A 12,862-nucleotide genomic window follows, 5' to 3' on the forward strand; every position below is an offset into this window, starting at 1 on the left:
AGTGCTGCCTTTGAGAAATGTCCACACAACTGCCAGGAAAATCTTACCTGAGGTGGTTCTGGTTCTGAGGACCATGTGGGTGCAGGTGGGAGGGGTGGCACTGCTTGGAGGGGACCCCACAGTGAACATGACAGCCCGAGAACATGCCCCACTTCCCATGGATGGAGTTGCCATTGCAATTCCATAGGCTCCTGCTGGAGCTGGGAGAGAACATTTCAGCAAGTTAGTCCCTATAAACACACCAAGAAGTAATTACATGCAGCAAATTGGAGCACTGCAACACAATGTGCTTTGATGCAGATCCAAGCCCTGGACTAGTTAGAGGTTCTCACAGGAAATAAAAGAAGCTGAGTGGACAGTCTTGGTGAGACAGAGTCAAGGTGCAGCTTAACATATCTTTTTACTTTCAGTATCTCAATGTTCTATTCTCAGCCAGAAAAGAGCAACAGAGACTCCCTGAGAGCCTGAAGATATCAGTTTTGCAGCACAAGATACAGCAGAAAAATTCTAAAGGCAGATCATGACAGGTCTGGAGGCTAAACACCAGCCCAGTCCTTCCACCTGCTCAGAAGGGAGAACTTCTGGTGGCAAGGGACAAGCTCAGGGAGGAGAAGAAAAAAACCCAACCAAACGCCAAGAATTACATAAATTTGCTTTCATATGAAAACAAGGTGGAATTAGAAAATGAAAAGCCACAAATGCTAAATCAAAAATAAAACCAAACCAGAAAATCCCAAACCCCTCCAGCCATCATAGGCAGTCGAGATATTTCTGTGTTTAGCACAGGAGTAAGTATTTTCCTGTCTCAGTTATTTTTAAAGCTATGCTAAAGAAATGGAACAGATCCCCTTAAACATTAAAAAAAGCCTTCTGTGCTGAGGCTAAAAATTGTCAGGACCAATTCTCAAAGTTGGAAGCAGAGCTGTGATCCAGCTGGCATTCCATAAAAACCCAGGCACAGGGAAATAGCTTGGAAGTGTCACTCTGCTCCTCACCTGTATCCATTGGCCTCTCTGTGTTGAGACTGTCTGTACTGCCTTGGTATAACTGGCCCCCAAGGGTGGTCTTCACCTGTTGATCTGACAGCTTCCCAGTACTAACAGACCTGGACAGGAAAACACAAGAATTCCCAAAAAAAAAGTTGTTCAGGAATATCATCCAACTTGCAACTAAGGATAGCTAAGATTCTTGGTATTTACTACAGAGAATTTTTCAATAAAAATAGAGAAAGTATTGAAATCTTGCTTGTTATCATGGATCTTCTAAAATAGAGCAAACCATAAAAATAACAAGACCTTTTTTCCTCTTGAAAAATTAATATATTGCAAATTTTATCATAAAGATTTTCAAGCAAAAACTGAACAGGCTTTACAGAGGCAATGAAATTCCAGATTCAGCTAATCAAAACAAAAGGGAACTAGACAGCAACACAAAGTGCTCCAGGAAGTCCCTGCTGTATTTATAGCCAGTACAAAACGTTTCTGTTGCACACACCAAACCTCAGCATCCCCTCAGAGCTTTTTCACCCTCTGAGAGTTGCTGTGTGCAGTTCTGCTGCCCAGCTGCCTCCCCCAGGGATGCAAAGTTTCTCCTAAAGCAAACAGGAGAGCTTTAAGTTATCATTTAAACAGAGGGCTTTGAGGAAATCCTCACCTACTCAAAGATGCCCCTCCTCTTTCAAAATTTGAAATTTTTGGAAGTATCTGATGAAATCTGATGAAATGTTCTGTTGCTGGCGGTGCCTACCTGCCAAAGGTTGTTTTGCTGTGCTGTTCTGCCTGTTTGTCAGCTGCCTGGCTGGAGTGGAAGTGTGTGAAGTCCCTTGGGTCAGTGATATCTTTAGGCTGCAGCGGGGTTTCAGCCAAGCCCTGGCGATTGGCCAGGGCCAGCAAGTTGGAGGACGCTTGAGTTTTAGGTATTTTGAAAGGAGCTGTTGCCTTTAAGAGTCAAGAGCAAGAATACACACACACACACACAAAAAAAAAAATCAGTTAGAATCCCAAAAATATTCTTGTTTTCAGGCACTGTGTTACTGAGAATTGCAAACTGAACAAACCTTAGTGGGAGAGCCGATGATTGTTGGCAGTGGGGTTTTGAAGAGCCAGTCTGAGCTCCTGGGTGAGGATCCCATGTGCTTGGTAGGGGATGTTCCCAGGCTACCTGGCCTGCTTGGCTGTGGAGAATGACTGTATCCATACCCAGCATAGGATGGGCAAACTGGGTCTGAATGCTGCTTTCTGAGTTTCTGCTTGTTTTGGTAGATATCTGTGAGAGTAGGAGCACTCTGCAACCTTGCTCCCATCAAAAGTGACTGTGGAGACTGAGATGGTGGAATAGGAGAACCTGTGGAGATGACAAAATAAGGCAAAATTCTACTTGCAGTGCTGACAAAGCCCAAAGTTCCAGAGAACAACATTAAACTGCAAATATTGAGATGTGTTTGATCATTAGCTCACTAGATAGCAAGGGGAATGGATTTAGCCCATGGATTATTTGAACTATTGCTACACCACGCTGATGAGCCCTCCAAGCTGCCAAATAGGCACAATTTCAGGCTGACAGCTGTCCTGGCAGCTGCAGTACGTCTGGCAACCTGCACCAAGACAAATAAAGTGGCTGGATTCAGCAGGAATGGCATAACCAGCACTGAAATTCCAAGCTGAATAGAGGTTCTCAAGGCCTGGAATGATGTTCCTGCAAACAAGAGCGTGAATGCGACATAGCATGTTAACGACTTGTTTTGTGTGTAATGACTTCATTTGCTGATACAAAGGCAGCTCATGTTCCTGCAAGAAAACTGGGTACTAAAAAGAACCAAATTATTCAGATGGAACAGTTTGGGGACATTACTTGGAGCAGTTGTTTACTTTTTAGTCTGTCAGTGTCAGACTGAATCTTTTTTCAAAAGCTGACAGAGGAAGTCCACACTTAGGTACGAGTGCAGTTTCTCCTGATGCAAATGGGAGAGCTCCAAGTTATCATTTAAACAGAGGGCATTGGGGAAATAACTCTTATAAACACCTCACCTTCTCAAAGATGCCCTTCCTCTTTCAAAATTAGGCCTGAAATTTGATGAAGTGTTCTGCTCCTGGTGTATGTTTTTGTGTCTCATGATAAGGAACTGTGCAAAGTTACAAAGAGTACATCCCACTTCAGCTTTATGGTCACTGCTTCCCTGAGAAAATGCCTGCCTGTAACCTCAAAGAACTGACACTGAACTGAGTTTCACTCAAGTTAAAAAAAAAAAAAAAGAAAGAGGGAAAAACTGAACCATACAACTAGAGAAGATTTTTAAAAGCTGGCCATGAAAATCTTCTGAGAGGCTTCATTTCATAAATGCCTGCTCAAAAAAACCACCCTACATTTCTTGCAGTTTGCTCAGTAAAGTGCCCAGCTGTTACAACACATCTTTCAGCCTTCTTAAGCCCATGTTTTTTGCTAGTTGGATTTTGAATATGAGCTACTTCATCTTGCTTTCATTCCACTCCACTCGGCAGGATTTTTCAGAACAGCCTGTCTGCCTGCAGCTCTAGCAGAGGGATCAAGTCTATTTCTCATTAACCTTCCAGCCAAGAATTTGCTTGCTGGAAATCCCTCTGCTTTGTCTGTCTCACAGCACCGGGAAGTCTTCACCTGTCGTTTTAGAATCAGTCTGAAATCTCACTGGTGACTGTTCCAGTGCTGTTGCCACCCCAGGGGAGGCTTCTGAATTAAAAGTGTGTCCTGGGATGCCACGGGCAGCAAGAACAGCTCAATTAGTTCAGAAGCTACATTACGAAAGACATCTTCAGTCCTTAGAAAAATCTCAGCTCAGATGACCTCACCTCACCCAAAACAAAAAACTGCTTCCCATACCCCTTAAAATGCTGAGAAACAGACTTGCTGCAGTTTGTGGTATTGTACAAACAGAAATACCACTGCAGTCGTTTCAAATTAAGAAGTGAAACCAAGGAGGAAAAGAATGCAGAAAACATATAAACAAAGGAAACATTAAAACCCCTGCCAGCCATAAAAACAGTGCTGTGGTGTGCTACAAGTTAGTTTGATAATGGCAAAAGGCACTAAACCAACAGCCTGACAAAGTCTATCCAAATAGAAGTTGCAACAAGAAAAGCAAACATAGTGTTTTGTATTCTCTTCACACACCCCCTTTTTCACTTTTTAAGAGATCGTTTCATATCTAAGGATTCACTCCTTCCTTTTGTTGAGCCAGCCAATGGCACAGCAATTATAAAGACAATTTTTGAGACATATCATAGAACATATTTCAAATGGATGAAACCATTGCCAGACGTGGCTACTCCAAGAAGTGAAGGCTCTGTCATGTCCAGATGGTTTTGGACAAGTGTTTAAATAGGAGAAAAACTCACAATGCAGTTTCAGTATCACATCTTAGAAAGTCAAAATAAAAATTATAGCTAGTATTTTAGCTACAGAAGAAAATGCACCCAAAATGTGCACAGAACAGAAGAACAAGTTGCTGAATTGCATATTCATATACCAAATCCTTCTGGCATTACAGTGCAATTCAATCTTTAACAGTCTCAGAACATCTTCAAGTCCTATTTCTTCCTGATTTTTTTTTTCCTGCTGGCATGCCATAATAATTTCTGACTTGCAAAGCTTGCTGACTGCTTAGCAACAGGAACATCAGATCCCAGCTGATTTCCCAAGGGAATGACGAAAACGTGTTGCACACTGTGCACTGGCAGCTCTGCCTCCCTTTTCTGAGAACTGGCATGACAGAGCTGGTCTATCAAAACCAGATTCTGAGAAGCATGTTACTACCATCCATTATAAACCAGCCCTGGTTAAAGACAGGCTTCATCAGAGCTGTTGTTCTACCTTGAGAATAAGAAATTTCAGTCGCTGTCTTATTGTGTAGGCAATTAGTTATGGGCAAAGGTGTCATCCAGGCCACAAATGGGCTGTTCCCACAAAAACTCAGGGTCCCCTATGAACCCATTCTAATGTGTGTTGGCTCTCCAACCCCTTCACAAAATGCTCTCTCAAAATAATGCTGATTGCATTGTCCAAAGCCACTCACCTGAGAAGTTTCTACTCCTTGATTCATGTCCTTGGAGTTGTCCACAACAACAGTGCCCAAGCTGCTCAGGTATGGTTCCAACTATGCAAACAAAACCAAAATATGGATTTACTCTTTCTACTTCACTTGCAAACATAAAGCAAGTGAAAAACTAGTTAGTTTACTTCTGTGAGCCATTGAACAAAAATTATTTCTACACAAATGACCTGGCTGGGCAGGTTGCAGTTTAAGATTAATTTCAAGCAAGAATTAAGAGTTCTGAATGACTGCTCCAGATAAAATTTACATATTGCTGACCATTTGAGTGCTTACCTAGTGGTGAAGGAGAATAAGGTCTGGAAGATCCCGTGGACAGCCTGCGGCCCACGCCCTGGGCAGTGTCAGCTGGCACTGGAGAACACGAGCCCATCTTCAGGAACCCCATCGGGCTGGTGTTGGAGCGCCTCACAACCCCGGCTCTGCAAGGGAAAACAGGGGTCACACACTGCTCACTGCTTCCCTGGCATGAGCTTCAGAATCCCCTCTGAGGAGTCTGATCAGTTAAAGGAATACTGGTGTTTCAAGAGAAAGATAAGAACTTAAGCTAAGCTTTCTATACTGACAATAATCAAGGTTTAATTCTCTCTGTTTCCACAGACTTTTAAAGTTTCAATGCCTTAACAGTGGAGAACATTAAAACACCTTAATCTTCAAAAAACTTGATAATATTTTTTTTTATTTCACAACCAAGTATTGCTGTAAATGCCCATTTTTTAATCAGCAAAAAAATTTTCATATTGGGTCTGGAATACAGATCAGATAACTGAAAACAGATTATTTAAGGAAATTAATTTCCCTGAATGTACCAACTATAATCAAATCAGGGATCCTGGAAAAAATATGCAACAAATCCTGGGTTTTGTTTTTGTAAAGATCTCCAGAGTTCTGAGTAGTCTATTTATGAGTCTTTGACCTTCACCAGCCTGATCCTGTAGACCACAATGCAGAGAATAAGCCTGGCTCACTGGAGCTTTGTAATGAGACAAGCTGGTTAATTAGCATGCCAAAAATTGTTTCCTTGATATGCTACAGGAAAAAAGCAGTCATCTCATCACTACATGTGTGAAAACAAAACATAACTTATTACTGATATTTCAGTTCATGATGTAATGCCATGCAGTACACAAAGAGCAGTAAAAAAAGAAAGACTTCATCTTTTTACCTTCTTGGGTTGTATTTTGAGTGAAAGAACAAGCTCATTTTGTTTTCATGAAATATTTCAAGTGCCCATCCAACAATCTTGAGATTGTAAAGGGCTTTTTATTTGTTATTACTGAAACGTCTCTTCAGTGTGAAAAAAAAAATGACATCGGCAAGAAAGCAGGGACATCTTCCAGGGTACAAAAACACCAACCAGACCCAAGAGAAAGGAGTTAAAAATCCCAGCCTCACCTGGGTGATCCGTGGGGGTTTGACACGGGGCTGGCAGTGGAGGAGAGGTTCTGCTCTATGCGCTGGTAATTCCGGAGCTGGGTGGGAACCGGGATCGGCGCCGTCTCGCTGCGGGGGGACACGGAAGGCTGACAGTGCCTGAGGTTGGAAGGTGTGGAGACAGGAGATGGAGATAGGAGATGAATACAGCTAGGCAGGTCTCTCACTCTCTCAGAATTGTACTGTAGGAATTTGGAGAAAATCTAGGAAACAGGCAAATAAAATTTCTGTGCTCTCTGGGTGCGCTGTGATCTCGGCCTGTCCTAACGCAGCTCCAATGCTGCACTGAGGAGGATCAGCAACTGCTCAGGACTCCCTGCCTGGGATCACATGGAGCTGGGATTCAGCCCTTGGTCACACATCACTGAGATCTCCAGATCCCTCTGACTCCCTGCCAAGTCACTCGCTGTGTTTACCACACTTGAAAATAGTGTTCTAGGAAAACCCAGAGCGCCAGGGACAGGAAGTTCAGAGCAGGACTGGAATGTGGACAAAAGCCACTGAAGCACAGGCAGAGATATCCCCAGAGACACTGTGAACTTGCAGGAGGAAAACATGTTATGTAATGTAACAACCAACCCCTGACAGGAGGAGCCAAACCACACACCTGAACATTAATCCACAGATTCCAACTGTAGATTGCCCAAGTTCAGCTGCAGTGTCAGTGACCTGCCTCGCCTCAGTGTGGCTGCTGATAAGGGATTCAAACCACTCCATGCAATCAGTAACCAACACTTTTAAAGGAAAACAGAACTCAACGGAAAGAATTTCAAACAAATGGGCTGTTTGGAAGATAATAATTTCACTATCTGGTCTTTTATTGACCATATCTTTAAAGAAAGATTATAAATTCTTAGAAGAAACGTGAAAATAATTCTCTAGAAGACAGGCAGTTACAAGACTCCCTGCCTGGCTCCAGCTGAACAGAAATCTGGGTTTTTTACTCTAATTGTCCTATTCTCTTTGCTACCAATTAGAATGAAATATTACTTCCTAATAGGCACAGAACTTCCTTAGCAAAAGAAACTAAGTTTGTCCTGCTGCTGCCACCCAGTTTCTGGATCCCACAGAGTAATTTGGAAGTTAACTGTGGGCACAAAGTCAGCAGAAAACCTGAAAATTTCCAGGCAAGGAGAAGGACTCCCAAGTGGAAACCACAGGAAGGCTGTGGGCAGCCTGCCATGACTACACAGCACATTCAGGGAGCACAGGGAGCCTCTCCCCAGGAGAGGGAAGCAGATGTTATTTAAACTGTGGCAGTGACACTCAGGAGACCATGAAGACACTGCAGCTTTTAAAGAACTCAGCACAGAAAATGCCTTTCCCTGCTCTCACACAGCCTTGCAGGCTGAGCTCTGGCCAGGCATCCTCCAGTCTGATGTGGTTTGTTACCAGTCAGAGAAAATGCAATACAGATGTGTGCAGAGCTGCATGCAAATCTTGTTTCTCTGAGATCCAGAGGATAAAACTGATAATAAACCACAGGAGAGTGAACGACCCTGACCTAGTCTGCCCATTCTGGCTGGAGACTGTGAAGACACACAACACAAAGCAGTGTAACTATGGGCACAATTAATTCAGTTTCATCAGCTAATCAGAAAGATTCACTGTTTCACAGGGCATAACCTTTTGTAAAACACCAAAAAAACCTGAAAGAAACAATCCACAAACAATGAAAGAATATTTGTCATGAAATAAAAAAAACAAACCCCAAAACCATCATCTTGTAGAATACCAGACACACACTCTGCTTTCTTCAGATATGCCCCATGCAGCCCCAAATGCAGTTACTGAATTAACTCCCCAGTAATTAAATCAAATTATTATAGTACAAACAGAGTGTGAACAGTAGGCACCTGTTCCTAATCACATGACCATTTAGCTCTCAGTAGTATATTTCTGAGTGGCATATTTATAGTATATATCTCAGTGGCATATTTTCATAAAATTTTAAACTCCAAAAACTCTGCCTGACACAACTTAAAAAAGGAAAGAACAGTGTATTTATACTACATTGTACATGGCTAATTCAGAGCAAATGAGTCTCTACAGGCAGACCATCCCCATTATCTGCCCTTAAACATAAACCATGAGGCTAAAAGCTGTATTGACAGCCCCTGTCAGCAGATTTCACCAACTGCACAAAGATCAGCACAAAGTAACAAACTTTTCTTGTGACAAGCATTTCTAAACAAATAATGCTGACTTGCAGCCCTCTAGCACTGGCACAAGCCAAAAATGCACCCAACATAATAGCTTTATTCCCTAGTTAGACACTCATCCTCTTTCTGTTTGTACTGAAAACATCATGAAATTCATCACTTGAACAAATTTTGCTTAGATATTCCACGAGTAGTTAAACACCATAATTAAGTTTTACATTTTCCAGTGTAACACAGGAAAGATTTCAGGCCACACTGATGAAAATCAGTTCTATTTTAAACCAGCAGAAACTGAAGCCTAGAGCCATGTGGAAGAAAGGGGACTAATTACCAACCCTGCTGATGGAAAACCTGCAATACATGTTTAGCTCCTTCATGTGACTTTGGCATCTTGTGAGACACAACCATGAAATTCACAATAATCACTTGCACAAAAGCCACACCCAGTGACCAGACAAACCAAGCCAGCCATGAGACACAAATCCACAGCAATCTGGGCTTTCAAAGTTCCTCTTCTCTCACAACCACTTCTTAAAATGTATCTGCATTCAATATCTTGACTCACTACACATAGGCTGTGCTGTGCTTCCCAACACCAAAAAAGACAAGTCAGTTATGTCCCTAAATTTCTGCTTTTAAACAGTTCAAAATTTAAACAAACAAAGAATGCTCTCAACTCCTTAAGGAAATCTTTTGGGGATGCACCAGAGAAGGCATGAAGGGTAAGAGAGGCTGGAGGTCTGGCTTCTGTTTTAGTCCAGTTTCAAAATTAAAAAAAAAAAAAAAAAAAAAAAGCCAAAACCATAAAACAGCAGAGAATCTAAGGGCACATCACACACCTGTTAGCTGTGCCAGAAGCAGCACTTCGAGAAGAGGCTGAGGATGGTTTCTGTACAGTTCCTGAGCTTCCAGAAATAGTTAATGGTGACTGCCTGTGAAAACAAAAACCACTGTCAAAAGACAGGTCCTCACACCAGAAAACTCTACTTGGCAGCAAAATTTCCTGAACTCAAGCTGTTTAGATACTCAAATTCAATTTTTGTTCATCCTTCAGCAAGCCCACAGAGCTATGACAACCCAATGCCAGAAGCCCAGAATTCCCTTCTGCAGCTGCAGCATCCATTTTAGAAGAAGTTTCTTTTGGAAGAAGCTCAGCACACCTACCCTCCACACATCAAGAACTCGCTGGAAGCCCTCCTGCCAGCTGCTCCCAAAGGCATGTCATCTGCAGGAGGAAACACATGGAAAACCCACGTCAGCAAGCAGAATCAGAAAAAAAAAAAAGACTTCTTCCATATTGCTGTTGTAGAGAAAAACATTTCTGTGAACATACAAAAGTTTCCCATAAAAGGTTTTGTGTAGGAAAATATCTCAAATGTAACCCCAACAAAAATGGAACTGGGGAAGGGAGTTCTTTACCGAGTTATTTTGCTGCTTGTTTGTGGGTTGTTGCCATATCAATACTAATAATTTTGAAATAAACTCCATTGTTTAAGAGTACAAGGTATCAGCACTGGGATGTTTACAACAATGGTTGGCAGAAACCCTTCAGGCAGTCATTTAGTCAAATATTTACCACAAGTTGGTGGCATCATCCAGAATTCAGCTGACTTTGTGCAATTCAGGTTGGGACCATGTCATAAATGTGCTACATCCAAGTTTTTCCTTTGTACAAGCCCAGGCTGATGTTTTACTTTTCATGTTAGCAGTGTTTTATGTTTTTAGCTACATCTGTTATTTAAAGCTCTAGAGCATAAGCTCTAAGTGTTCAGTGAGTCTGGAGGAAAACAAAGTGCTTGCTTCCACAAAGAATTCCAAGAGAATCCTTGGGTCTTTCATCAGCAGTTGTTTACAACTGAATCTCTTCTTCTACTGCCAAGCCCCACTATTTTCCATGACTTTAAACCACCCCTATTGCATATTTGGCTGCTCAATTGAAGATAACAATGTCCCAGATGGATGTGCAGTACCAAAGAGTTTCCTTCCAAAAAGGAATCAAACTACATAAATCAATTTCAATTTGAATTCAGACACATTTAGAGCAAAGACAGCCAAAGAACAAAAGGAGGTAGAAGTGTGTTATGAATGAAAATTGGGTTGAGATGCAAAAACAAGAAAAGTTCTTACATGAATGGTCTGAAGAGATATTGTGTGGGACAAGAACAAAGTCATCTGTGTCACAAGAGGAGTTCTTGCTACTGGTACTGGCAGAGTCTTTAGAGACTTGAAGATAGTTAGGAGGACCCAGTGGAGGGGAAGACAAATTTTCTTCTTGAATGTGCTGCATGTCTGGCAGAGACTGGAGGGGGGTGGTGGGAAAAAGAAAGTTAAAAAAACCCCACTGTAAATCCAGTGATTCAGAAAGTAGAAATGCTTTTGAACTATGACATTTCAAATACTGGATAACCCTGTTGTGTCAGTTTAGACAGTTCTATACCGATTAGGTTGTGAGTTTAAACAATTGTGATTTATTCCATCATTCCTGGTGATACAGATGTATCTGTTCCAAATGTCACATAAAATTGAAGACACTGGTTTGTAATAAGGGGCTTTACCCAAAAGGGCCAATTCAAAATGTATCTGTAACAGCCATTACATTGCAAACATACCAGAATATCTAAAAATTTGCTGCTCTAGCATTTGATATTCGTATGTACTTTTTTACCTTAAGCAAAAAGAACAAAAAAAGCCCCACAACATACAACACAAGGAGCAAGAGAGCACCAAAGTGTTCATGGTATTTAAGGAAAAGACAGGGGTGTTCCTTGCTCTTTGCTCCTAAACATGACAGTTTACAGTGTTCAAGTATTAAAATATTTTAAAAATTCACAAATTCTTGGCTAAACATTACAGCAAATATTTTCTGGGGATTGTTGTGTAACACAGAACTTACTGGAGGAGAAGCAAATCGACAAGGAGAGCTACCACAGGAACTGCCAGAGACTGAGCCTGGGTATGTGGGCACGGGTACAGGACAAGCTAGAAGAAAAAAAAAACCCAGAGGGGAAAAAATAAAAAAAAAAAAGGACTAAGACTTCAAAAGGCTGAATTTCAAGCAAATTTTCTCACTGCTTCTCATTCATAAGCCCTTACACAGCTTATAAGAACAGCACATCCTCAATCACACGAGGCTATTTAAGTTCAGTGCAAACGTCAAAAGAACAAGTAAATAAGTATCACATTTCAGTCTGGCATAATACAAGAAAGGATTCAACACTCAGGCTCATAATAGAGCACAACAACAGGCAGGCTGAAGAAAATGTCTCATAAACACTTAGTGTGATATTTGGCAGATCTTTCTCCCTCCCAGCCCTCAACATTCATCATTCACATAAATAAATTAAAAAAAAAAAAAGCAAACTACTTACATTTTTTCACTGTTGAAACGTGATCCAGGAAAGGGTGGTTGAAAAAGGCTTCTGTAGAACAAGAAACAACCACCATTGTGAGTAGATGCACAAATGACAGAATTTACAGACTGTATTGCAGATGGTGATAAATGGTTGCCTTCCCAGAATCAACACTACAGAGCCAGAGGGTGAAGAGCTCATAAAAGATTAAAGCTTTCCATGGTATGTGCTGCTATAGAGTTTTGGAATCAATTGAATAACTTCAAACATCAGTCAGCAAGGCAAATCAGATTGAATCACTAGAAGAAATCTTGTGACTGCACTTAAAGCCATGTACACAAGAAACTTCCCTATACTGCTGAGGAAATTATGTTCTCTGTGGTAGTAATTCAGTTTTAGTCTGCTCTTCAAAGCAGTGAGCATTTTTCACATCAGATACTGAAAGTATTTCAGCTCTGCCTTTCCCAAGGATTGACTTTTATTTTTGAAGCCATTAATGCTACATCTCAGGTGGCCAAAAAAAAAAACCAAAAAAAAAAAAAACACAGCAGAGCCATTCTCCTTTCCACTTCCCAAAAGCAGAACACGACTTGTGCAGCCAGTTCATGGCACAAAGCAGAATTAGACACCATTTCTTCAACAATTACCCCAGTGAACTCGCTGTTGTTACACTAGAAATACTTTGCTTTTGTTGTAAATGGATATGCTGAGGCACTTTTAATTGAGCATAACCAGTTGGCCAACAGGTTACATGGAAAGTTTTGTTGAGCAAGGAGCAGTGTTCAGCTGGTTCAGGGAATTTGAGGCTTGGTGGGAGCCAGCTGCTGAGCTGG

General features: G+C 41.4%; 1 protein-coding gene across 1 annotated transcript in view; it reads right to left on the minus strand.

The window, feature by feature from the left end:
* ULK2 (unc-51 like autophagy activating kinase 2) overlaps positions 1-12,862 on the minus strand; it is a 35,758-nt gene that overhangs the window by 6,333 nt on the left and 16,563 nt on the right. The window contains exons 11-22 of the mRNA XM_014876517.2: positions 12,048-12,098; positions 11,573-11,658; positions 10,807-10,978; positions 9,844-9,904; positions 9,519-9,611; positions 6,479-6,616; positions 5,360-5,505; positions 5,048-5,128; positions 2,057-2,343; positions 1,747-1,937; positions 996-1,105; positions 48-200 (exon numbers count right to left, since the gene is read on the minus strand). Of these exons, the coding sequence (XP_014732003.1) occupies positions 48-200; positions 996-1,105; positions 1,747-1,937; positions 2,057-2,343; positions 5,048-5,128; positions 5,360-5,505; positions 6,479-6,616; positions 9,519-9,611; positions 9,844-9,904; positions 10,807-10,978; positions 11,573-11,658; positions 12,048-12,098 (1,569 nt within the window). The remainder of the gene's footprint in view (positions 1-47; positions 201-995; positions 1,106-1,746; positions 1,938-2,056; positions 2,344-5,047; positions 5,129-5,359; positions 5,506-6,478; positions 6,617-9,518; positions 9,612-9,843; positions 9,905-10,806; positions 10,979-11,572; positions 11,659-12,047; positions 12,099-12,862) is intronic.

This window comes from Sturnus vulgaris, chromosome 21 (genome assembly GCF_052056855.1).
Source record: "Sturnus vulgaris isolate bStuVul1 chromosome 21, bStuVul1.hap1, whole genome shotgun sequence".
In the NCBI taxonomy this organism is placed as follows: Eukaryota; Metazoa; Chordata; class Aves; order Passeriformes; family Sturnidae; genus Sturnus; species Sturnus vulgaris.